Source organism: Epinephelus lanceolatus, chromosome 19 (genome assembly GCF_041903045.1).
Source record: "Epinephelus lanceolatus isolate andai-2023 chromosome 19, ASM4190304v1, whole genome shotgun sequence".
Taxonomy (NCBI): domain Eukaryota; kingdom Metazoa; phylum Chordata; class Actinopteri; order Perciformes; family Serranidae; genus Epinephelus; species Epinephelus lanceolatus.
Genome location: NC_135752.1, coordinates 5,557,161 through 5,585,082, shown reverse-complemented (window position 1 = coordinate 5,585,082; position 27,922 = coordinate 5,557,161). Strand labels below are relative to the sequence as shown.

General features: G+C 39.3%; 2 protein-coding genes across 4 annotated transcripts; both read left to right on the top strand.

The window, feature by feature from the left end:
- Positions 1–28: 28 nt before the first annotated feature.
- On the top strand, positions 29–22,732 carry LOC117269309 (major histocompatibility complex class I-related gene protein-like). Of its 3 annotated transcripts, none has more exons than XM_033646249.2 (7): positions 29–353; positions 13,230–13,496; positions 13,670–13,948; positions 14,689–14,991; positions 15,543–15,650; positions 15,964–15,981; positions 22,604–22,732. In XM_033646249.2, the coding sequence occupies exons 1-7, from the start codon at positions 305–307 to the stop codon at positions 22,630–22,632; spliced, it is 1,053 nt and encodes a 350-aa protein (XP_033502140.1). In that variant the 5' UTR covers positions 29–304; the 3' UTR covers positions 22,633–22,732. The 3 variants fall into 3 exon arrangements, with proteins under 3 accessions (XP_033502140.1, XP_033502141.1, XP_033502139.1); XM_033646250.2 differs by lacking the exon at positions 22,604–22,732 and adding an exon at positions 19,093–21,282; XM_033646248.2 differs by lacking the exon at positions 22,604–22,732 and having other exon boundaries at positions 15,964–21,282.
- Positions 22,663–27,922, top strand: LOC117269307 (class I histocompatibility antigen, F10 alpha chain-like). The gene is made up of 7 exons (XM_078162176.1): positions 22,663–22,802; positions 23,445–23,720; positions 24,390–24,668; positions 26,033–26,335; positions 26,624–26,725; positions 27,089–27,106; positions 27,303–27,922. The coding sequence occupies exons 1-7, from the start codon at positions 22,754–22,756 to the stop codon at positions 27,350–27,352; spliced, it is 1,077 nt and encodes a 358-aa protein (XP_078018302.1). The 5' UTR covers positions 22,663–22,753; the 3' UTR covers positions 27,353–27,922.

The window sequence follows — 27,922 nt, the reverse complement described above, 5'->3', positions numbered from 1 at the left end:
TCTCTTTTCGGTGTTGCACTTTGTAGACGGTCCCTGCGCACTCGTCTCACAGTCGGCTGTACAAAGAGATCAATGTTACTGGCCGAGCTGAAAAGACGGCTTGTCCTGATTAAATTTACGTTGTAGCTTGTTGTAGCTTCACTTGTTGACCAATGGAAGAAGGTAGTGTCGAAGGCTATGTGCTCCAACAACATCTCGTTTATGAGTTATTGATCCGCGAAGTCCGAATCTGTGAGTCCAGCTTTACCGAATTTAAAGTCAGCTGGCCCGCTGTCAAGGGGCGAAAGGCTTTTTCTGAGCAAACATGAAGACCTTGATGCTGTTGTCTCTCCTCTGCCACTTTGTATCTCCAGGTAAGATTGTGGATTATATTTTTCTTTAAACATTTTATGAAGCTGATTATCAGTAAACGCGAATTTGGTGACTGGAAAATTCGAGGAGATGAGGGGCTCAAAAAAGAAACTGCGTCAAGCAGGGGCGGCTGACCAACAGGCTATAGGGCGATAGGGCCCCTCCTTGAGCCACAGAAGAAAAGAAAGATGATGATAAACAATGTATGATTATCATCATCATTATTGTCATATATACACACAATATATTAATTATTCTAATAATTTTCACTTGAAACAGCTTGTCCTGCCTCTGAATATCCAATCAGCCGCAGTGAGAAGTCGCATTCTGACCCTTTGGGGCGATATCAACAGGAAATCACCCCAATTCATGTAAAAGGCTTTTTTTTCTAAATGCAGGTGCTCCAGTGCAATCTCTATGGGTTCCGGGAGGGCTTGCCCCCAAGTGTTTTCGTTATACGCACTACACCACCAGGTATCATTCATGTGCTCCTCTGATGATCTGGTTTCCCATGTCGGGAAGTCGTTCTTACTTCATTGTGTGTTCATGAGCGTTTAAGTCTTAATGTGGATACATCATGGACATAACAAAGAAGATGTGTTGTATTTTATCACTCAAAATGTTTAAAAAACACGCCGTCAACCGTTTCCACCGAAATATTGCTTTATGGTCAGAAACTCATTTTTCCGATTATTCCGACATCACATGAGGCAGCGCCACTGCGCAGCGGTCACATTCAAGATCAACATGGCTAACGTTTCCAGCTGATCCAAAATGCTTTGTAACCATATAGGTTAAAAAGGAACGACGCATAGTGCGTCCAAATTCACACCTATTCTTCTATGGATTTTCTCTGCGACCGTGCGTCATAGGAAGAAGCCACACATATCACGTGAAACAGCGGAACTGTAGCTTTCCAACAAGACCCTTGACACTTGTCAGTAGTCCAATGTTTTCACAAGGAAAAAAAAAAACGATAAAATACTCTAGAATTATGTATAACAAAGCTTTCATACAGCTCTGCACACACATTACTCTTGGATGGATTACTCGCGAATGCAGGCTTGCACAGAAATGCCACACATATCACATGAAAGCGCAGGACCAGAGCTTTCCAGTGACACATCATTGTGCTGTGATCCCATCACTCTATCCACTAAAATCCAGATCAATTGTCTACAAAATAAAAACCTGATGAATTTCTTTACAATCCATTATACAGATCTTGTTATCAGTCACTTTAGTGAGGAATATCGTATCTCACCACGTCTTAGGCTTGCGTGTGTTTCTCCCTGTCTATCCACATTTGTAGTCCGGCTTTCAAGATGCAAATATCTCCATATTGTCCAGTTGACACTCCATCAAACTTTGTATGGCAAGACCAGTACACTTCATCCAGACAACTTTAGCATGCCAAAATGCCCAAAATGTCCTCCTAATATATAACTGAAACTGAAAAACAACAACAAAAAAACGTTCAGGTCAGAGGGGTATTCCAGAAAGAGGGTTTAGTGAAAACTCTGAGTATATTAACCATGAAGTGAGGGAAACTCTAGGTTTTCAGTTCCCGAAAGAGAGGTAAATCAAAGTCAATCACCATGGCAACTGAGTCTGTGAACCTGTCCTGCTCGCTGACAGGTTTTCTTCAATAAACCCTGAGTTTTTCTCTGTCTCCTCCCTCTTACACGCTGTTTGATTTCTTCATTCATTCAGTCCGTGTCAAAGCTTGTATTGAAGCTCATTAATTAGTGGAGATTTACAGTCTGTCACAGTCTAAATCTTGCTGGATATTAGTTTGTTACTCAGGACTGTCTTAAGTTACTGAATTTATGCACATCAGTCATTTCTTTGGACATTAGTTTTTGTCTTTACATTCAGATATTACACAGCGAGAATTCACCCTCAGCTCAGAATCAAACCTCTGTCCTTTTTATATTCATTATTTTTTATAACACTGTGCACAAGGATCAGACTGTCAGGCTGTTAGAGCAGCTCTGAAATGTTTATTGCACATAATGTGTAGGTCAAATTATTTAAATTTTAAAAATCGGTATGAAGCTTTAGACACGTAGTATCAATGACTAATGTTCTCTATCACTGATGTCATTGGTCGCACTGATGGAACATAATTCCTATAGCCTAGTATTGGGGATTATATGTTAATATTTCTGAGTGAGCAGTGATGCAGCATTTCAGTGTCTTTAAATTTACTACATTTGTAGCTGAAATCACTGAATGCTGTTGAGTCAAGATACAAATAGATGTCCAACATTTTAAAATCTACTGTATTTTAATCTCAACGTCTTTTCAAGTGCAAATCACCAAACATATTATTACTGGGTCAGACTGTGAGCTTATAGTCATGTCTTTATGTCTTTGATCTATAGCCTAGCCTATATGTTTTAAATCTTCCTATTTTTCAGTTGCTGCCTGCTGTGTTTTTCCCCATCACATTAAATCTGAACAAATATATTATTATATATTATTAATATAATGTAATATATCTACAGCCTGATACACAGTCAGATTCCACCACTTTATCTTCATTAAGGAAATGTAAGTCTGATAAATGATGAATAAACGGACAACACTGAATAAAAATTTTTAATTAACTTTATGGTTAACTTATTTACACTTTCCTCGCTCTGACTCAGGCTCTTCTTTTAAAGATAAACATGCACCGTCTTCTACACATGCATTAATATCTCTACATCCACTGGATTAAAATGGAGGCGCTGTCTTTTATTTACCTGTTGCCGTGATGAATCTTGGAGTCGGAGCTCCACTGATGATGGCTGTTTATTGTCGGCTAAACTCAGAGTGAACATACTCAGAGTTGACTGAACTAACTCAAATCAGCTGTTCTGGAACCGGTAACTCAGAGTTTCCCATCTCAGGGTAAATCAAGTCAGAGTTCAGGGTTAGACTCAGAGTTTGTTGAACCTCCTACTTGGAATACCCCTCAGGTCAAAGAGCAGTGATACTATGTGATGTGCATTGTATTAAGTTGTAGGGTATGCCTGCATTTATTTCTTTAATCAGAACACAAAATGAATTTCCACTTAGCTATAATAAAATGTTTTCTGATTAAGACTGACAATGACTCAGTGAATACCTTACTCAATTTTATTTGATTAATGGTAAAACATGTCTCTGTTCACATTCAAAGGTATTTGTGTGGGCAAACTGATGATAATTTGTCTGTTGATGACCACATTGGATTGTTCAGTCATTGTAGAACCAAATTAATTCAAATTTACCCATTGAACGGGTCACCTCAGCCATCATCACAACAATTCCCCCCCCTGAGAAATTTGGCAGGAGCCGCCACTGAAACTGACACAAGTTATATACCTTTATACTTAGCAATCACAAGTGGACTTCATGTCACTGAAAAGTTATCGTCCTATTCCGTAGGTTAGGTTTTAGGAACATTTTTGTTAGACGACTATTATGCAATGTTGAGTGAGTGTACTTATTCTCTGCAGGCCTGCAGTGCACGTTTATACAGTAAGCTTTTTACATATTATTTCATCCTATCTGAAAACTAAAACACTAATATTTAAAACATAGATTTGATATTTTTTGGTTTTAGTCGGTGCAAAAAATGCCAAATGCATTTTGCATTCTCTCACCATTTGTAACTCCTTACAGCAGTTACCATTAACCAAAGCTGTTTTCCGCCCAGATCTTACTTAAATGTTGTTTTTACTCTTGTTGTATTTATAGTGGTGCAGAGAACTATGGGTTGCTGTTTGTAAAGTGGCTCACACTGAAATCAACAGCAACATTTTGCCACATTTAGCTTCTAACAACGTTTAAAAAAGTGGTGTGAATATTTTTGTCACTTTTTACCACATTTACAGCAATATTTGAAATATGTTAAATATAATGTCACAGTTAAATCTAAATATTAAATGTTAAACCTAAATGTTAAATGTAAATGTTAAATGTTAAATTTGAATGTTAAATGTTAAATGTAAATGTTAAATGTTAAATCTAAATGTGGTTGGTGAAACTAAATATTTAGCCAATATGCAAATGCACACTTCCGGTTGCCTGAAGTACCAAAATAAAAGCCCAGGTGGTCAGACTGTGTTTATAGCATCAAATAACGAATTAAAACTAATCTGTGAAAATGGACGCTTGAACATACACCAGCGTGATAAGAACTACCTAAAATGACACAAACCAGCACTGTTGAAATTCAGATGGGACACTAAAAACTCAAAATACACGCCAAATAAAATTTCCCCAAACATGTTTTTTGTCATTTTAGGTAGTGTTTATCACGCTGATGTATGTTCATTTTCTCTGATTAGTTTGGTTTTAATTCGTTATTTGATGCTATATACACAGTCTGACCATTTTGGTACTTTGGTATTTAGGTACTTCCGCTGACCGGCAGTGTTCATTTGCATATTAGCTAGTAATTTAGCCACCGATTTAGATTTAGATTTAGACTTAGCATTTAGATTTAACATTTAGATTTAGATGTGACATTGAGATTTAACACTTAGATTTAATGTTTAAGTTTAACTTGTAATATTTAGATTGAACTCGTACTCGTACTCATCGTCCTCTGCTTATCCGGGTCCGGGTCGCGGGGGCAGCAGCCTCAGCAAAGAAGCCCAGACAGTCCTCTCCCCAGCCACTTCCATCAGCTCTTCCGAGGGAACCCCGAGGCGTTCCCAGGCCAGCCGGGTGATGTAATCCCTCCAGCGTGTCCTGGGGTGGCCCTGAGGTCTCCTCCCGGTTGGACATGCTTGGAATACCTCCCAAGGGAGGCGTCTGGGAGGCATCCTTACCAGATGCCCGAACCACCTCAACTGGCTCCTCTCGAAGTGGAGGAGCAGCTCAGATATCCGAGTCCCTCCCGGATGTCCGAGCTCCTCACCCTATCTCTAAGGCTGAGCCCAGCCACCCTGCAGAGTCAGTCACTACCCAGAGCTCGTGACCATAGGTGAGGGTTGGAACGTAGATTGACCGGGAAATCGAGAGCCTAGCTTTCTGGCTAAGCTCCCTTTTCACTACAACGGACCAGTTAAGCGCCTGCATCACTGCTGGTGCCACCCCAATCTGCCTGTCAATCTCCCGCTCCATCCTACCCTCACTCGTGAACAAGATCCCGAAATACTTAAACTCCTCCACCTGAGGCAGGACCTCCCCCCCAACCTGGAGTGGGCAATCCACACTTTTCCGGCTGAGGACCATGGCCTCAGACTTGGAGGTGCTGATTCTCATCCCAGCCGCTTCACACTCGGCTGCGAACCGTCCCAGCAAGAGCTGGAGGTCACTGTTCGATGGAGCTAGGAGGACCACGTCATCCGCAAAAAGCAGGGACGAGATCCTCCCGTCACCGAAACTGACACCCTCCACCACTCGGCTGCACCTAGAAATTCTGTCTATAAAAGTTATGAACAGAACCGGTGGCAAAGGGCAGCCCTGGCGGAGTCCAGCTCTCACCAGGAACAGGTCCGAATTACTGCCGGCCACGCTAACCAGACTCACGCTCCTTCGGTACAGGGACTGGATGACCCCTAGCAAGGGGCCACCAACCCCATACTCCTGGAGCACCCCCCACAGGATGCCCCTGGGGACACGGTCGTAAGCCTTCTCCAAATCCACAAAACACATGTGGACTGTTTGGACGAACTCCCATGCCCCCTCCAGCACCCTGGCGAGGGTAAAGAGCTGGTCCACGGTTCTGCGTCTGAGACGAAAACCACATTGCTCCTCCTCAATCTGAGGTTCAACTATCGACCGGACCCTCTTCTCCAGCACCCTGGAGTAGACCTTACCGGGTAGGCTGAGGAGTGTGATCCCCCTGTAGTTGGAACACACCCTCTGGTCCCCTTTCTTGAAGATGGGGACCACCACCCCGGTATGCCACTCCAGAGGCACTGCCCCCGATGTCCATGCAGTGTTGCAGAGGCGTGTCAACCAAAACACCCCTACAACATCCAGAGCCTGGATTTAACTGTGACATTATATTTAACATATTTCAAATATTGCTGTAAATGTGGTAAAAAGTGACTTTAAAAAATTCACACCACTTTTTTAAACGCTGTTTGAAGCTAAACGTGGCAAAATGTTGCTGTTAATTTCAGTGTGAGCCACTTTACAAACAGCACCCCGTAGCGAACAGCCTGACTTTGAACTGTAGAAATGAGAACCCACATAAGCTGGTGGATTCACTCAGTTATTTCTCTGTCTCCCTGAGCAGATTGTTTTTCTTTGTTCACAGGGCCGTGCCTGACCAATTTGGCACCCTAGGCAAGATATTTGCTGGTGCCGCAGGACATAAACACACAGACAGCTTGAAAATGGATGCCGAGAGATTTAACTCCGTTTTATCAAACGTGTGCTCAGTCCACAAGATTGTGGAAATGAAGGACTTACAGCGACTTTGTTTAAAACATTTAACACAGTCGGACTATGTTTACGAGCACAAGAGTTCAGCGAGCCACCGAAGGACCGCCCTGCGGATTTACTATTGGTTCTGCAACATAGGGAGTTCTTTTAAACTCTGAAATTGTATCTGCCCATCTAAACACAAAATCAGGGAGAAAGACATCAGTCTTTAGTTAAGCAAAGCGTCTAAAGACTGACTTGTGAGTCTAAGGTGGATAAGGTGGCTGCAGTTACATTAGGCCCAGGATTTGCAGAGGTGGGGGTCAAATACTTCAGAAGTGCATCTAAAATGAGGAGATACGTATATCTGACAAACTGGGCTTTTACAATATATTGATCAAATAGCTGTTGATTGTGAAATCATCATGGCATAACCATAATAGCACCTAACATTACAGCCTGCCTTGATCTACTGACATTTTAAACACAGCAAACAGCCAAAATATAAAAAATGCAACTGTAACATCACAAATTGCACAAATCTGAAAATTGGAAAACATAAATATACAGTATATGAATATATGCCTGATTGGTAAACAATGAGTGGTTTGCGCAGCAGCACACTAAACATTAAAAGAAAAGATAGGCCAATATATTAAATTATGTTGCTTATTCATTCCCCCAAACACTATGAGTCTTTATTTCCAACTTTCTCTAAGATGGGAGCAACATTAACTGACATTAACTCTTGCTGAATGTTGAACGTATACCTAAAACAAGTGGCTAATGAAGTCGCAGTGACATTAACGTTATGTAGTAGTAGCCTAGCCTAACCACTAACCATTAGCGGCTAATGAGCTGACCTAAGCTTGCAAGTGCTTAAGTAACTGTAACTTAGGTTGTGTTTCTACCATTTTAAATGAAGTGTTTCATCACATCACATCATTACCTCGGTCTTGTTCACATTTCTCCTCTTCTTCTTTTCTTTTTTTTTTTTTTGTACTGCGCCCCTTCATGAAGATGGCACCCGACTGTCAATTTGTCACTCAGCAGCATCACATTACAGAAGACGGCAGGTAGCAGGGGGGAGGGGGGCGCGGTTAGGGACTGTGGCGAAATTGATGCTGCCTGCCAGAGAGGCAGAAGGATGCCAGGCAGGCAGAAATTTAAATTAGAAATATTATTTCATTATTATTTAAAGACGTATGGCTATATGTACTGTTGTTGTTTTGTAGTGTATTCTTGTCTAATTTTTCGAATAGAATGGGGAAGAAAAAAAAAAAAAAGAACACCTCACTCCCTGGCACCCTCTGGCAGGCTGGCACCTATAGCATTTGCCTAACCTGCCCTATGGGCAGCACAGCCCTGTTTGTTCAAAACACTTAACGGTACGCTCATCCAACACGCCAAACCCTTCTGATGTTACTGATTTACTTACTTTATATTATCATTGTTTACCTTATATTTTGTTAAAATGAATATTAAGTTAAAAGCCATGTTTGGTCCTCTCCTCTTTGTCCTTGCCTTGAGCCGGGCTGTGACAGAGCTCAGTGAGAAGCTGTAGTACAGGTGTTAATGTCTCATTTCTGCAGCTATCAGTGAAGTTATCCTGCACCCTTTAACATTTTAACAAGGTCTGAGATTAAACTGATCTTCGGTTGTTAATGTACATCAACAGTTGAATTGATTGCACAATAGGTCAGACATAAACATGACATTAAAAAAATACATCACCCACAAAATTACCATTATATATATATAGATATGAGTTATTCATGCTGTGTTATCTCAAATTTATGAAGACAACTTGATTGATTGGTGACCACTTTTAACAACAATATCTAAACATCTGTTTAAAAACTCTTGCACAACTCGTGTAGTGTAATCCAAGTCTCATTTATCCAGTTGTATGCCCAGTGCATGTGCATTTTAATTAAAATCTTAAGATTTAAAACTGAACTGAAAGTGAAACCTATGCGCTCTTCAAAGTCAGACTCCAATACTCAGTTTTTTTTGCGAAAATGCATGCATTTGGGAAGTACTGAGCATACAAAGGGATAAATGGGTAAACCTGAAATATACTGCACTAGTTGGGTGAGAGTAGGTAAACTGATGTTTTGATATGAACTAAGCACAAAAAGTAAGGAAATTTGTGTTTGGTAGATTATTTCTTTGTTGTAACAATGCTCCTTGGCAGAGTCCTGCACGGGTCCAATTTTCAAGATCCGCCCTGCCCCGACCGGGACGTACAAAACCGCACCCGAAGCGCAAACCCGCGCATCAGGCCAATTAGTACCGCAACCCGGTCCGACCCGTAACCCGGATTTAAAATAATCATTTTGGGTCATATTGGCTGAATATTGAACAGCATATCGCCACAGTTAAGGTGCCAGTGAGTAAACAACGACCTGAATGAAGCAGCTCTCACAATAAAAACGAGACTTCAGCTCCATCATCAACCCTCTGTGTTCTTCTCCCATACGAGTGTAAAAGCGCTTGTTTGTTACGTTTAATGCTTTAAACTTTTAATTAGGGTTGGGTACCGAAACTCACGTCGGTACTACCGAGTACCGATTCACTTAAAATGAAACGGTGCCAAATTTCGGTACCTGAGGTGGAGGTGGAGGCGGAGCAAGAGCACATGACTGGTACCTCAGACTCAGCAACAATGGCGACAAAAACAATATGCAAAAGTTAACGTGCAGCACTGTTCCTAAATGTTCTGAGAAGTTTAGACTATGGGCCCGAACGATGCATAGTGCGTCCAAATTCACACCCGTTCTTCTCTGTGGATTTTCTCCACGACCGCGCGTCATAGCGAGAAGCCACGCATATCAGCGGAAACAGCAGAATTATAGCTTTCTGACAAGGCCAAGCACTTGTCGGTAATCCAATGTTTTCACAGCGAAAAATTACAATAAAATGATGTATAACAGAGCTTTCATACAGCTTTGCACACACATTACTCTTGGATGGATTACTCGCGAACGCAGGCTCGCACAGAAATGCCACGCATATCACATGAAAGCGCAGGAGCAGAGCTTTCCAGGGATACCACACACATCATTGTGCCGTCATCCCATCACGCTCTAAATCCAGATCAATTGTCTACAAAATAAAAACCTGACAAATTTCTTTACAATCCATTATACAGATCTTGTTATCAGTCACTTCATATAGTGAGGAATATCGTATCTTACCACGTCTTAGGCTTGCATGTGTTTCTCCCTGTCTATCCACATTTGTAGTCCGGCTTTCAAGATGCACATATCTCCATATTGCCCAGTTGACACTCCATCAACCTTTGTATGACAAGACCAGCCACTTCACCTTTGCGCACCCAGACAACTGCAGCCTAATGCATGCTGACAGGGCCGTAGTCACCATATACATTGAGGGGGACATGCCCCCCCACCAATGCCCAAAATGTCTCCCCAATATATAACTGAAACTGAAAAACAAATATGATCTTGGAGGACATCATTGCACTTGGTTGACTATTTTTCTATGATCTCAGATGTAAATATTGCATGTTTCTTTCAGATAAAACACATTTTTGACTTGTGAATGAGTCAATGGAATTTCTTGCAATAATGAAAAAAGACTGGCAAACATGTCCGCCTGGCACAAACCACATGTTTTGGACAGCTGTGAAGTGACAGAATGTCCCAGCATCATGGTCCTTATATTGCCAGATTCCAAGATTCCAGAGAGTCTCCCCTCTTCATATATGTCAGAATATGTCTTTTTCCAACTTGCTATGGTGAGATACATGTAAAAATGTAAGAATTTAGGCACATAGATTTGTTTTTTTCATTGATATAAAAATTAATATAAAATACAGGCACATAGAAGAACATGAAATGATGGCAAATCTGGTTAGCCCCGATTGACCTGAAAAAAACAAGATATAGCATGTGTATGTAGCCTTTATAATGACTGTGATATGAGCTTAAAAGTAAAGGCAGTAAAAATACCCCAAAAAGGCCTAGGGCCCATAGGGTTAAAAAGTATCGAAAAAGTATCGAAATAAGGTACCGTTTGGTAATTCCAGATACCGGTACCGGTACCGTATCGGTTCAATTATGAACGGTACCCAACCCTACTTTTAATCTATATAAAGGAACTTTACATGTGTATTAATAGACTTACTTTCTGTCCAGAGCGATGTTCAGCAGTTACAAGCCGTCACATGTTTTTAGAATCCATCGAGGAGAGAAGTAATCCATCAGGGAAACACTTCAGAAACATTATCAAGTGATAGTTGTACGTTTTATCCACTTATTTCTCAAATACCTAAAAAATTATTTACTGTTTTGGAAGCGGCCCTTGTTAGACGGTGGCAGCCATGTTGATTCTGTCGTCCAATCACAAATTGTGTTATTAGATGGTGAAATGCGTGTAAACAGCTGAACCAATGACCGTTGCGAAATAGCAGAAGCGATCTACAGAGAGTAAATAATGACCGAGATAGTTATCTGTAGTTTAGTATTTTATATTAATTTTGATGTGTTTATCTAAAACCCGCGATTTGACCCACATTTTATTTTTTCCACCCAGATCTGAACCCGGGAAAAAAAATTTTTTTTTTAAAACCACCCGCAAATCAGCTGTTTTTGCGGGTACCCGACCCAGTGCAGGACTCTGCTCCTTGGCAATAAATCTTATACCATTGGAAAGCCTGTTTATTTCCCTTTTTAATGGTGCCACATTTGTAAGGAACATGCATTTGTGGGATGAGCAGCAGAGCTGAGTATGTGGGTTGCGCCCATGAAAAATTTGCCAAGTCTTCTCTGCCAATGCCAAACAGCTTTTATTTGCTGTTGCTATTGGCTCATGTTTTGAGCTTCTGGTACCCCCAGGTGCAATCAGGTGTCTGATTGGCACCTTATTGGAGGCAATCACAATGCAGAGCGATATCGAGATGAAATTCTGCAACCAGTGGCAATCCCATATCTCCACAGGCTGGGACCAAACTCTGTCCTCCAAGATGACAACGCTCGCCCCCACAGAGAGGGGTTTATCAGAGACTACCTCCAGAATTTGGGAGTGGAGAGGATGGAATGGCCTGCCAGCAGTCCTGACCTCAACCCCACTGAACACTTATGGGATCAACTTGGAGGTGCTGTTAGTGCCAGAGTGACCAACACAACCACGTTGGCTGACTTGCGACAAATGCTGGTTGAAGAATGGGATACCATCCCACAGCAGTGTGTCACCAGGCTGGTGACCAGCATGAAGAGGAGGTGCCAGACTGTTGTGGCTGTGTATGGTTCTTCCACATGCTACTGAGGCTCCTGTTTGTTAAATGAATAAATTGTTAAATTGCCAATTATGTCTTGTTTCTTCAGACTTCAATCATCCAATCCACCAAACAACACCAAACAAGAGTCAACAGCAAAAAAAAAAGCTGTTTGGCATTGGCAGAGAAGAGTTGGCAAATATTTCATGGGCACAACCCACATACTCAGCTCTGCTGCTCATCCCACAAATGCATGTTCCTTACAAATGTGGCACCATTAGAAAGGGAAATAAACTGGCTTTCCAACAGTATAAGATGTATTGCCAAGAAGCATTGTTACAACAAAGAAATAATCTACCAAACACAAATTTCCTTACTTTTTGTGCATAGTTTAGTTTTGCTGTCGTTAAACACTAATTAAAAAATCAATATGTTTGCTGTTTTCCATGGAGGCATGCAAGAAAAACAAAGTTTACCTAATGAATTCAAGGTAACCCAGCATGATTATCTGGTATATAGATAGTAATGTAATAGAAAAGTATCTCTTTATACTAATGAAACAAAAAAGAACACTAATGGCAGCTCAGTTATAGCGACCCCACACGCTCCCCATTTGTTCACAGTCCTGGGGTCCTGAGACGTGAGATTAGCAGTGAGACAATTCTCCCTCTGTGAGTCTCTGCAACCTACAGTTACCCATAATGCACCACCCTTCTCTGTGTGGATTTGCAAAGACGTTATGTTTGTATCTGGAGAAGCATAATTCTATTTGTAGATCATATTACTACTGTAGGTTGTAACGTTAAACTAGCCAGCCAGACATGCTAACATATAAGTTCACACTGTGTAATATATTCCTGACACTTCTTTTGTGTTTTTGGTTTTGAACATAGAATTAAAAAAAACTACACCACCCTTCACAGTCTTTAAATTTGGAATAATACTTTACAATACACCCCATGCACATTTTCACCCAACTCTGCAGCTATAGCTTTTAGCTTATTAACTCCGTGTCTTGTTTAACCAGTACATTTCCTGTTTCAGTCTGTCTGCTTTTAGTAAACAGGCTCTGATAAACAGACTGCTTACTGCCAACAGAGCATCAAACAGCAAATGGACAAAAGGAAGCAAGTAGCTGGTTGAAGAAAGGGGAGCATCCAGCAGCTAAAAAGACAGATATTTTTCTAAGAAGCTGGTTCAGACCAAAGTCGAGCTAAAAGTACAAAAACAAAAAGAGTGTAAAAACAAAGTGGCCTAACTCAAAACTGCTTTTATTCTACAGTGAAACACTCCCTGAAGTATGTGCTCAGTTATTCCCATGGAATCAGAGACATCCCAGAGTTTGTGGCTGTTACTTCAGTTGATGGAGTTCAGATAGGTTACTTTGACAGCATTGGACAAGTACCTCAGGTCACAACAGACTGGATGGATAAATTATTCCAAAACAATCCTCACCATTTGGCATGGTACACTACTATCTGTCTGGGTAACCAGCACACCTTCAAAGCCACCATAGAGAGTTTGATGCAGCGTTTTAATGAAACTGGAGGTATGTGTTCACTTTTTACTGATGAAATGTTTTTCCATTTTTGCTTGCTGTAAAGATGCAAACATATATAGTCTCCATTTGGAATTGTAAGCAGCTACGTGACTGGTGTTATTGACCTTATGCTGCCAGACCTTTTTCAGACAGGAAGTTAAAAGGCTCTCTCCCTCCCTCAGGTATTCACATTTTCCAGAGGATGAATGGCTGTGAATGGGACGATGAGACTGATGAGGTCAATGGTAATCTTCATTATGGCTATGATGGAGAAGACCTCATATCATTGGACCTGGAGACAGAGACATGGATCGCTCCAAAACAACAGGCTGTTTTCACCAAACACGAGTGGGACACAGATAGATACAACAGTATATTTTGGAAGTATGCCCTTAGACACGAGTGCATTGAGAACCTTAAGGAGTATGTAAACTATGGAAAGAGCTCTTTGCAGAAAACAGGTATGGCCTGATGTGATTTCATAGACACAAAATGCCTCCTCAGTTTTAAACGTTTATTCTTTAATGATACAGTAGTACCACTTTTGAGTATGATCGCCCTTTTATGAGTTATAACTATGGTCACTCAGTCAGTGTTCAGTTAATGTCACTCTCAGTTTCTCGTTGCTGATGCTGCCTGATAATCTACCACTCAGTTTGTCTGTTCAGTGCTACATTGCACTGAAGTGTACTTTGAGATTTGTAAGATAGGATGACCTGTGTTTGACAAAGTTAATTGAGGGCTGTGCTGAGACCCTGTACCTTTTAGAAGCTGAGCCTAAAGAACCAGCCCTCTCCACCGTCTGGAGCTCTGTAACATTAGGACTTGGGCTCACCGGATTTGATTAAAGAATTTGTCTGGATTCTGATTTAAAGTGGAAATTTGCTTAATTAAGCGTGACATCCATTGTTCGTTGTTATTCTGGGGACTCCGAGGATGCACATATTTTAGTGTGCAGGGTTTCAAAAGCGTGTTTATCCCCCTTCTCATAGTTTGTGTTTGTCAGGAGGCCCTACACTTCATTACCATATAGTAAACTTGGTTCAGTAATGGGTGGGAATATTTTTAGCCAAGATCAAGTTGGTAAAAGTAGGTGTGAAGAAATTGCCCTTTATTTCTCAGATTATTCACTTCCAAATTGTAACTGCCTGTAATGGTCTTTTTTTCTCTCTCCTCTCTCTTTCTCCCTCTATCTGTGCAGACGTTCCCTCAGTGTCTCTCCTCCAGAAGTCTCCCTCCTCTCCAGTCAGCTGCCACGCTACAGGTTTCTACCCTAACAGAGCCATGATGTTCTGGAGGAAAGATGGAGAGGAGATTCATGAGGACGTGGACCATGGAGAGATCCTCCCCAACCATGATGGATCCTTCCAGATGAGTGTTGACCTGAACCTTTCATCAGTCCCACCTGAAGACTGGAGGAGGTACGACTGTGTGTTTCATCTCTCTGGTGTGAAAGACAACATCATCACCAAATTGGACAAAGCAGTGATCAGGACCAACTGGGGTAAGACTGATGAAAAATTGAAAACACTTGTTTGTTTGGTTTTTTTGTTTGTTTGTTTGTTTTTTTAATGTGTTTTTTTATAATCTTTGTCCATTAAAGCTGGATCATAACTACAAATGTAGACGAGTTGTTAGGAAGTTAACTCTTGGCACTGGTTTTTAGAGCTTAATCTTTAACCTCAGGCTAACAGGGTGGTAGTGATTTACAAATTCATATCCTTTTCTTCCTTGTCTTATTTTCATAGTAAACAACAACTTGGGTGACTGTAGTCTGTTGTGCACAGTTTTCCAGTCAGAGAAACTGCAGCAACTTCTCTCCATCTGATGAAACATTTATTTACAAGCATGCATTTGTTTCCAAACGTGATGGGGTTGGCAATCTTAGCAGTGCTACATTATGTTTGTAGGTATACTGAGTGAATGTTATACAGTTGTGGTCATTATTTCTATCAGTTCTGATAACATTATAGTCATCACAGTCATCTTAGAGTAAACATATTAATCTCCATCCAGTAGTAGAGACAAAGTGTGACTGTCCTGTTGTGGTTCCAGTTTCTCCCTCACAGTTTCCTGCTGGTGCTGTTATTGGAGTTGTTGTAGGACTGCTGCTGCTGACACTCTGCATCACTGGACTCTGCATCTGCAGGAGTAACAATCATGGTAAGTTTTTTTTCTCCACTGTTTGATTTAACATGCAGGTTCAACGCAAGGATAAAAATCCCCATTATGTTTACTCTGGAAAGGATCAATATTTTGAAAAAAAGTGTGAGCTGGCTGATGGTTAGTAGTTTACCGGCGAAAGAACATAGAAGTCCTCAACAGATGTACTGTATATGATGTAGAAGAGCTGCTCTCTACCTTTACATTCAAAGCAGAAATCTGTGAAATATACAAGACATGCAAAAGAGTTTTGCTTCATAAATTCTGGATTTTTCTTCACATTTAATTCTGTAATCTCTCATCTGTGTTTCAGGATTCAGACCTGCAAACAGTAAGTTTTCCTTTATGAAAAATACCACATATTTGTGGTAAACTAGTCTGTGGTTTTTGAGGGATAATTGTAGGGCATCAAAGGCAGTCTGTAGATGAGTCAGGGCTTGGGATGGGGTAGAACCAGGGGCATATAAGATACAATCATCAGCAAAAAAGTGGACGTAAAATATTGATTTGGGAGAATTATGTTACCAAATCAAATCAAATCAAATTTATTTATAAAGCACTTTTAAAAACAACCTAGGTTGACCAAAGTGCTGTACAATAAAGGTAAAGTCAAAGAATAACAAAGTGCAGAGATCAAAATACGTAGCAGTACAATCCCAAATTGGAGAGTGGAAATACAAAAGACCTAAAATGGGGGATAAGAGTTTAAGAGCGCTCAAAAGCTTTGGAGTAAAAGTGGGTCTTAAGTCTTGCCTTAAAAGTGTCCACAGATGGGGAATCATTAATGGAGAGAGGTAGACTGTTCCAAAGTTTGGGTGCAGCCACAGTGAACGCACGATCCCCATTACCCTTTAGCCTCGATCGAGGCACAGCCAGAAGCTGCTGGTTTGAAGATCTGAGTGCTCTGGAATTTAAAAGGGGACATAAGAGCTTAGAAATATATTGGGGAACAAGGCCATTAACAGCTTTAAAAACAAACAATAAAACCTTGAATCCAATCCTGTAATTGACTGGTAACCAGTGCAGGGATGCCAGCACAGGTGTTATGGTGTCTGTTTTCCTTGTGCCAGTTATCAGTCTTGCAGCAGCATTCTGGACAAGCTGCAGGCGTGACTAGGAAGATTTAGGGACACCCAGATATAATGCATTGCCATAGTCTAGTCGGGAGGTGATCAAGGCATTTGTGATGGTTTTTAAGTGGTTTGAAGAAAGGAAAGGTTTGATTTTGGAGATGTTTCAGAGCTGGAAAAAAGCACCCTTATTAATTTATTAATGCATAATGTAAATAGCAATGGTCCAAGGATAGACCCCTGTGGCACCCTGTTTCTGATAGTGAGTGGACTTGATTGAGCACCGTCAGCGACAACAGTCTTGAGTTCTGTCAGTGAGGTAAGAGTGGAACCAGTTAAGTGAAAAAATATCTAAGCCTATGGACTGTAATTTAAGAAGTAGAATTTTATGATCAACAGTATCGAATGCTTTTGAGTAGGGCCCGACCGATATGGATTTTTTGGGGCTGATGCAGATTCTGATATTATGGAATAAAAAAATCTGATAACCGATATATCGGCCGATTAAATTTTTATGTTTTTCAATTTAAAACCCCCCGCAATACCTGCTTTTGATGGCTTAAATATAGTTCAAACACTCGTTACAAAGATATAAATTGAAGGATGAACATTTTACTATTTTCAAATACTTTTATTATCAGAAATTGTGTGAAACAAGCAGCATATGAACAATTTGAACACAAAATAGATCAAAAATATGATGTGCAAAAAGGCAGCAAACCTCTGGGAAATAAAATAATCATGCAAAGTCTAAATGAATTAAGACATTCACATGTATGATCACAGTACCAGAGTTCTTCTTATTGTTGCCAGTTTAACAGAGGTAGGTTATAGTGCAAAAATTACAACTTTTTTAGTAAACATCTTTGAAAACAGACAATAAAAAAGTAACTGCAAAAGACTGAGGTATTTTGTTATGTGGGGCAAGCAGCATAAAAACAATTCAAACATAAAATAAATCAAAAATATGTAGTGCAAAAAGGCAGTAAACCTCCGGGAAATAAAATAAGTAAAACACCATATTCCCTGCATTTTTTTTAGTGATGAAAATATAAGTGGTAAAATCGGCGTCAATCGGCCAACTTTTGGCCGATTATTCTCTAATGGCTACTACTTTTGAGAGGTCAATGAAAAGAGCAGCACAAAACTGTTTATTATCCAGGGAGGAGACAATTTTATCTATGACTGAAACTGCAGCTGTAATTGTGCTGTTTGGATATTGGACAGTAATTATTGAGGTCAGAGATGTCACCATTTTTATGTAGGGGAGATACAAATGCGCTTTTCCAAGAAGGTGGAATGATGCCAGTTAAAAAGATTTGGTTAAAAATGTGAGCTAAATGTGGACTGATTAAATGGGCAGTTAGATTAAGAGGATCTGGCTCAAGATTATCTGGATTCCGACACCCAGCATACCAACACAATACCACTTTGTTCTGTTAAAACAATACTCACCACTTGCATTCATTTGTATGAAAACCCTTTTGATTCTTTTGGTCTGAGGACCCTTAGGACTAAAGGAATATGAATAACTTACAGGTTAATTGAGGAATGGACACATAATTTGAGGTAGCCAACAACCCAGTTGTATACATCCAAAGAGCATCTATTAAAAAATGAACTGCTTGGCAACCAGACCAGGCCTCTAATTGAGACAGGCTTTTGTCAAAATGTGTAGTCACACTGGGCTAGTGAAAAGGACTGGGTGCTGGGACTAATGGTGCGTTCCAGGCAACCCGTAACTCGTGTTTTCACAACCCGTAACCCGTGAAAGTGCACTGGAACAGCAGTCAAACCTCTAACTTCCCCCCCGTGAACTCGTACCAGATCGATGTACTCCCAGTTACGCTTTCTGACGTCACACAGCCCTCTAAACCAATTACCTTATTCCTCTATACAACAATGGCAGCCCCATGGATGCGGTGTTGCTGCAGGTGATAACTTACATGGTGAGAAATAGACATAAAATAACCCTAATGTTAACGCATTATTGGCAGCCGTTCTAACAGCTGGTTTCCAGTGCAAGAATAATCAATACAAAATACGTTTCCAAACACAGATAACGTAAAATAAAAAGTATAATAGCATCTGTGATCTTATGCGCCGTTTCTCCTCCTCCGTTTCACTCAAATGAGCAAGGAGCAGGCACCTTTGGCGATAGAAATAATGGGGAAGCACAAACAAACGGTTCGCCATGTTCAACGTTAAACAGGAAGTAACTGGCAGTTTGCCGTAACTTTCCTGGAACACTACAAAGTCGTAACTCGTGACTTGAAGTCGTGACTTACAAGTTCAAAAGCCTGCCTGGAACGCACCATTAGCTTTTAATTTAAGTTTTACGGTATATAATTTGTCCCCCTATACCCCTACAGGATAAGTCAGACTGCCAAGCATGAACTGATTTACACTACAAACAAGATCATTGAAGTGACAGTCAGAGCTAACAGAAGCACACCTGTGGAGAAAAATCCTCTCCTATCAACATCTGGAGAGAAGTGATGCTACTGTCCAGCTGTTCCTGCAGACTCTCTCTGGAACACTTATTAGTATTGGACTTTATCTAGTCTATATCATTAGGTACTAGGCAGTCATCTGTCTTTGATGGTGATCAGTAGGAAGTCCAACCCTTGAGCTGACTTCTGTGTAAAGTTTCCACTCTAGAAACACACTGTTGAAGACTCTGGAGTGAACCCCAGCTATACTCTTGTCTCTCCAGTGTATCATAAAACAAAATACTAATTCCTAGTGCTTGTACATAAAATATATATATTACTGGCCTGCTTGTACAAAATGAAACTGTTCGGCCTCTTACATCTTCTGCAGTTGCTCTGTAATCTCTTAATGTGTATTTAAATTTATGTTATCTCTCTATCTGTTGTAACATTTTTTTTATTGTTGTTGTTGTTGCTATTATGAATTCCTATTTTTAGAATCTGTTGTTTTCTGAAGTACTGCACTTTAAGTGTGTGTGTGTGTGTGTGTGTGTGTAGTTGAGCTTTTTTTTTGCTTTTTATTTGTATTCATTTTTGAGTTTGTAGTCATTTTAATCTGTTAATGATTGTGAATTTTAAAAAACAATGTGTTTGTACAACTAAGAAGAGTCTGTATTTCAGTGTATGGGGTGGACTTGTGGAATGGGCTGCTTGATGAGTTGAAACAAAGCACAAATAGAAATACATTTTTGAAAACTCTACGAAAGGGGTGTCGGTAGCTTAGTGGATAGCGCCGGCGCCCCATGTATAGAGGTGATGCCTCACCGCAGCGGTCGCGAGCTCGACTCTGGCTTGCAACCCTTTGCTGCATGTCATTCCTCAACTCTCTCTCTCCCCATTTCACACTGTCCTGTCTATTAAAGGCAAAAGCCCCCAAAAAATAATCTTTAAAAACTATACAAAAATATTTTTGGACATATCTGTGAGGAAAGGTTGCGTAAGAGTGCATATTTATTTATTTATTTTATTTATTTTTTATTTTTGATAAGATTATTTTGAATATATGCAAATAATATAAAACCAAGGAAAGTAAGTATAACAGAAGCATAACAACAAATGAACATGAAAAAAAAAAATAAATAAATGATAGCCAGAGTGAAAAATAAATGCACATATTCGAAAAGGAGTGAGAAGTAGTAAAACTTCTATACTCACCCCTGAATTACAGAAAATATAATATCCCATGTCAGTCATAGATTAAGTTATATATCAATACAAAATGACTTTTTTTAAATGTATTATTAAATAGCTTCATAATTCTCGTAATATATTTGTAACAAATACATTACTATATACCTCCACTAATCTTCTAATATTCATTAGAAACTAATACTAATATTAGTAATTTTACAGTACATTGTTATTTGTTTATGTTTATGTTATTCATTTGATAATTTGTTATCTCTAGAATGCCACACACATACACATAACAAAATAAACAAGATAACACAGAACACAGACAATTCACAGAAAACAGCCAAATAACCAGTAACCCATATGACACCTAGTGATTTTCAATACCTCCTTCCTCCCTGTACATAGTGAACACCGTGTTTTTGTACATTATTTTAAATTGTTTCATATTTGTGCATTCCTTCAACTCCACAGTAAAGCTGTTCCATAATCTCACCCAACAAATTGATAAACAAAAACTTTTCCTAGTTGTGCGTATGGCAGTGTATTAGATTTACCCCTTAGATTATAACCCCTTTCTCGCTCACTGAACAATTCCTGAATGTTTCCTGGTAGTAAATCGTTTTTTGCTTTGAACATTATTTGTGTTATTTATTTATTTAACACTGGGTGGTACTTGGGATGTAAATAAACTGGGTTTATTACCTATTTGTTTAATTGGGTGGTAAATTGACTGGGGATAGTTTTATATAGTTGTAAATAAATTTGGGAAATTGTTGATATAATATGAGTTAAAAGAAGAAATGTAAGAAAGGGGAAGAGACATATAAGTTTTACTTGTACCCACTTCTTTTCAGGCGCTGCTATCCTTGTCTTGTTTATTTCTTTATGTTTTGTTTTGTTTTGTTTCGTTTCAAAATAAAGTCATTCATTCACTCAGTGTTTGTTAATGTGTTATCAGCTTCCACAGTAGCCTAAGTGAATCTGCAACAACAGCCACTTAACATTAAAAAATATTTAGATATGGATTCATGAGCAGAAGTAACAAAATAAATATTAAAAGAGAAGCAGAATTTTTTACAATGATTGACAGTTTTGTATTGACGGATGACAATAGAGGACTCCACCTTTGACCCATAAAAATGTGGAAACATCTTAATAATCTTGTTATGGCATTAGTTCATCTACGGAGTTAATGAATAGCGTAGTTGGTAACTGAAAATGTAATGTGAAAAAATATAAAAGTACATTTACTTAAATACTACACACAAGTACAATTTTGAGGTATTTGTACTACAGTTGGACATTTCCATTATATGTTACTTTATATTTGTGCTCCACTACGTGTCAAAGAAACTATTGTATTTTTTATTATTTCATTTTATCATTAATACATTGTTACTTTACGGATTACATGTTGTAAGAGAAGATCAGATAAAAAACTTTAATGCAAAAAAATCTGTAATACCATGATATATTTTGGATGTGATGTTATAAAATGTCAAGCACTATATACGTACATTATTATATAATGCTACAACTACAACAAAATGTGAATATACAGGTTAATGTATCAGCACTAATTTAATTATAGCTATAAACATCAATCAATCAATCAATCAATTTTATTTATAAAGCCCAATATCACAAATCACAATTTGCCTCAGAGGGCTTTACAGCATATGACATCCCTCTGTCCTTATGACCCTCACAGCGGATAAGGAAAAACTCCCCCAAAAAAACCTTTAACGGGAAAAAATCGGTAGAAACCTCAGGAAGAGCAACTGAGAAGGGATCCCTCTTCCAGGACGGACTGACGTGCAATAGATGTCATACAGAACAGATCAACATAATAAATTAACAGTAATGCATATGACACAATGAGACAGAGAGAGAGATGCAGGACAGACTGTAATGATAATAGCTTACAACAACATTAATTAAAGTAATAATATTATAATTCTAATTACAGCCTTTGTGGTACAATATGTTGAATGTATATATATATATATATATATATATATATATATATATATATATATATATATATATTATGATAGTATACAGATGTGACAATAATCATATGTGTATAATAACAGTAGAAGTATCCAATATCAGATACCTATTTTAATTTGCCCATACATTCCTAAGATGCTTTTTTGGTATTTGTGTTTACAGAATTGACCACATGGTCTTGATGGTCTGACATGGTTTAATGCTACATGGTCTTGCTTTGTTTTTTTTTTTAATGAAACAGGAGTTCCACCCCCCTCCCCACCAGAGTAAGTTTGGTACAGTCCCTAACTGAGTTGAGTCGGAGCAGACACTCCCACAGGCACTGCATGAACAGAGGACATAACAGTTGGACCAGCTCGGTCCTTTACCCACAAGTCTTTATCAAAACAAGATGATAAAGTTACTTTTGTTGCTTCTCTTCTGTCATGTTTCATCTCCAGGTAAGATCATATTTTAACGCTTTACTTCAAATACAGAGAGTATTTTGCTCCAGGACCGCTATTCCTTTCCCTATGATGGCAAAGCCATGACCCGCCCTACTCCTTCTCTCATTGGCTCGTAGTCGTTGCCTTCTACGGCACTTTATATGAAGAGCCTGGTGACGCAAGGCTAGGGTTGCATTGCTTAGGTTTAGGCATGAGGATTGTGATTGGTGACAGTAAGGGTAAGAATATAAGTATGAGCCATTCAGAGGCAGAGTAGGGCGGGTCATACCCTCGCCATCCCAGGAATAAAAAAAGCTCGTCTCCAGGGCACGTTTGTAATTTAGTTTCACTTTCACTTTCTACTTGACTAGACTGTCTGAATCATACTGAATACATTAGTGATAACACAGTGAGATGTGTCCTGTAACTGCTGGGTTTCTTATGGAGTTATTAGAATCTTGCACAGTTTCCAATAAATGATTAAACACAGAAACAGGGTCTTACTGTTTTATTTTCTTTTTTTGGCACATTTTGATTGAACTAAAATCCAAATAATGTTTTTCAACAAACTTATGATTAGTAGTAATAATGTTCTGGCATTAAATATGTGCATGTAATTTAAAAAAAAAAAAAACTGAAAACTTGTTTGTCTTCCAGCAAAGCACTCTATGAAGGTTTTCTTCACTGCATCCTCTGGAGTCCCAGAGTCCCACAACTTCCCAGAGGTTGTGGCTGTTATGCTGATTGATGATGTTCAGGCGGGTTACTGTGACAGCAGAATCAAGACAGCATTAGCCAAACAGGACTGGATGGAAAAATTAAAAGAAGAGGATCCACAGTACTGGCAGTTGTACACACAGGAGTGTAGGGTGTACCAGCAAGTCTTTAAAGAAGAATTCCACATTTTGAAGCAGCGCTTAAACCAAACTGGAAGTATGTAATTGTTTCTCCTGAATACACAGTCATACACAAACGTTACTGAGACTGAGACGACTGGATTCTGCTATACGACACTGATACAGTGTTTCTGTCCATCCCATAATAACCAACAGAGATCATTAACAGTTTATCTCCACTAGATGAGATCAGAATAATTTTACTGAGCTGTCAACAGTAAAGTGGTCCATAAAACTCTGCCTGGTTTACTAAAGGAGTGGAGTAGCAATGTGTTTTAATGAAGCTGGCTGACAGGATGACGAGGTGAATGTCTCATTCAGATCACAAAGAGTTTAACAGCACGACTCTGCTGTACTGACCACAGTGTGTCCTTCCCACCTGACAGTATCAGATGAGTATTATCAGTATTCAAATGGCTGTTAGTCGCAGTGGAGGCAGTGTGTCTCTGTGGTTCAAAAAGTATGTGTCAGGGTGTCACTGTGTTTCCAGCAGTCTCTGCCTCTGTGTCTCTCTCTAAGACGTCCACACTGTCCAGATGGTGATTGGCTGTAAGTGGCTTTCATCATGCCAGTAACAGCAGAAGGTGTAGATCCTCTGTTCTGGTGTCTGAGTGTGTCTCTGTGGTAAACATGTGATATCAACTGATAATAGATGACTGGGCTGTGATCTCACTCTGTTTTTTGTCTTCGTCTCTGTCTTTCTCAGGTGTCCACATTCTACAGAAAATGCATGGTTGTGAATGGGATGATGAGACTGAAAGGGTTCATGGGTATCAACAGTATGGTTATGATGGAGCAGACTTCCTAACATTTGACTTAGACACAGAGTCATGGGTGGCTTCAAAACCACAAGCTGTCATCACCAAACACTTCTGGGACAGACAGAGAGCCAGAAATGAGCTTTGGAAGAATTACCTCACCCAGTTTTGTCCTGAATGGCTGAGGAAGCATCTGAACTTTGGGAGGAGCGTCCTGCTGAGAACAGGTAGAATCACATGACCTGACATAGTTTCATGATGGAACAACAATGTACACAAAAACACTGCAGTCTGTGATATTCAGTTACATTACAATGAATATGAATTGTTCTGGGTCACTGTTTTTCAGGTGATTGTAAAATTTAATTGCTCTTTCGCAGTTTCAGTATGAGGTACTGCTCTACAGGCATTATTTGGTTTCTTTCACTGGACATGCAGTGAGTTTTTGCAGAACTTGTTTTGTCCAATTTGTCAAATTCATGATTAAATGTTGGTCCCAAAATCTGGCTACCATAGAAAATTATTGGTTCCAAAACAAATTGGAAGATTTTTAGCCAGATTGTAATTGGAGTGTGAATTTTAAGATTAATTCTAATTGTCCCCTTTTCCCTGTCAAAGGATCAGTGAAGTGCTCTATGTATTTATTACTGAGTACAGACCATGGTCCTAACCTGACGTTAGTCTCCTTATTGTAGAAACTTACATTCATTAGTTCAGGGTGACACATATTCTTACAGATATAATGAACGTTTTCTGGCTATCGATAAATTGTTGTGATATTGGAGCCCAGAAGGAAAAGAGGAGGGACTTAGAAAAGGTGTGTTGAGGGTATTTTTGTATTCTGTTGTAGCAGAGTTTAGTAGGAATCCAATCCAGCATTTATTCATAACATTTTGGTCATTGATAAAACTGTTTTTTTTTTTTTTTTTGAAAAGCTTTTCCAGGTTAAAATAATAATAAATTAATGTTATTTATTCCATATGCCAGGGAAAGTACTAGAATTATTTTAAAAAGTCAGAGTACAGCCAATTTAAATTTAGTGGTCAGCCCTGTGATAGTTTGACGGCCTGTTCAGGGTGTACCCAGCATCTCGCCTAATGTCAGCTGTGATAGGCTCCAGCCGCTGTTGAAATAGCTGTCAAACCATTTGTTATTGTTTATTTGTGTTGGTTTTCAAATTTTATAATAATGCTAATTAATCAAAAAAATATTAATTTTGTCTTCAACAGGCTTATCATCATCATTATTTTAGGGAAACATTTTACTAAGAAAAAAAAAGATTTAATAATGGGGATTTTCAGATGCATGTTGGTAGTTCTCCATGCCATCTGGTTTCCATCTGTATGAATATGTGTGCAGTGTACTGGGTTTATAGGCCTCATAGTCAGGGGCGCGCCATCAGGAGAGGCAAATGACAGCTATAAACCCCCAAATCTCCCATAAGTGCATGACCGCTGCCCCACTGCCAAGAGCTAAATTAAATGTGTATTATCCCAGACAGACTCCCATTGTCTTTGTTACCAACTATTGTAAATGAAGAACAATTTTATTTGAATAAATGAGTGTTTAAAAACTCTCTCTCTCTCTGCAGACCTTCCCTCAGTGTCTCTCCTCCAGAAGTCTCCCTCCTCTCCAGTCAGCTGCCACGCTACAGGTTTCTACCCATATAGCGCCATGATGTTCTGGAGGAAAGATGGAGAGGAGATTCATGAGGACGTGGACCACGGAGAGATCCTCCCCAATCATGATGGAACCTTCCAGATGAGTGTTGACCTGAACCTTTCATCAGTCCCACCTGAAGACTGGAGGAGATACGACTGTGTGTTTCATCTCTCTGGTGTGAAGGATGACATCATCACCAAACTGGACAAAGCAGTGATCAGGACCAACTGGGGTAAGACTGAGGGAAGTTAAGAACTAATAATAATAAGGCAGTTAAAGAATGTAATCAAACCAATGCACATTCTCACCCAGGATCACCGGTCAGATCATGTAAGCTTAACAGGACTTAACAAAGTCATAGAAAGTTTGAAAGAATTTTATACATCACATTGTCTTTACCACACAAGTGACAGCTTTGTGCTGCCTGTCCATTCTTTACTGAACTCAGAATTAATACAGAACAAGGGCAATGATGAAACCTACAAAACAAGTTTTGTTTGTTTGTTTGTTTGTTCAACAGAGAGGCCTGGAAACGTGACCGTCCTCATCACTGCTGCAGTGGCTGTTCTTGCTCTCGTCTTCATCACTGCCATTGCATTCATTGTTTACAAAAGGAAGACAGGTGAGAGAGAAAAATGCAAACATCATCTGCTAAACTGACTTTTTCAGTTCTGTTATCCAGGTTGCATTTGAACTGAATAAATAAGCATCAGTTCCCTGCACCTATGATTTGAAGCAACCAACAGGAAGCGTCTCAAGGCTCAGAGCCTGTTAGTCATGATAATGTGACTATACCACAATGATGTGGGAGAGAAGAGATCAGTAAAGAAATAAAGTCAGGATGAAACAAAAGGGTAGAATGGATTTATTTTTGAGTCAGAGTGAGTAGAAGAGGGGAACACATTCAGTGAGGAAAAGGTGACAGAAGATATTCTGGCATTTACAGCTGTAACTGAACTGATTTGTCTTTTATTCCTGATTTCAGCCAAAAGTCCCCCACCTCGTAAGTAAAACTTACTTTTATTCTATTTCAACTGATCTAAAACACACTTTATGCTGCAGATTAAAAAGTGTTTCAAGTTATTGTGCAGATGATTTTTTTTTTCCAAGACTGTTTCCTGCATTTATTTTTTCTAAATGTTCAGAGAAAGATGAGACTTCAGGAATTTCACATTGAAATTTTGTTTCTGACCTTACAGCTCCTGACAACAACTACGAGCTCTGTCTGAGACTGAATCCAGACACCTGATTGTGAAAAACAAAGTGAACACTTTGATATGTGTCATATTATAAAGCTTCACAGAACTAAAAGAGACTGAAAGAAAGCTTCCTGCTGTAAAAGTGAAGAAGTACACTTTATGTGTTTGATATTTAAATGTAATCGTTTTATTTCACATTGTAAATGTATGTTTAATGTTTATTGTATTATATATTTATTAATCAATTTACATTAATGCAACAATGTGTTGCTTGTCTGTTTTTTAAAAGACAGTGATGGTGGTTGGACAACTGAGCAGGACATGTCACTCATGAAGTTTTCCATCAAGCCAGTGAGGCCAGCCACTGTAGTTTAGCCTGAGCAGATACCATGTAGATATAAAGCAGCAGAGTATTGACTCTGCTTGGATGATTGAAGGATTTAAAGGCAGCTTAAAGATACATCAGTCAGGTTTAGAAAATGGTGTCTCCTGTCAGAGGGCTCAGCAGAGTATTGACGGCACAGCCAGCTGCAGGGCCTGATGATGGTACCTTTGTATTTTCTATGAATGAATAGCAGATTTAAATGTATTGCTTTTCAATAAAGTTCCCACTTGTCATA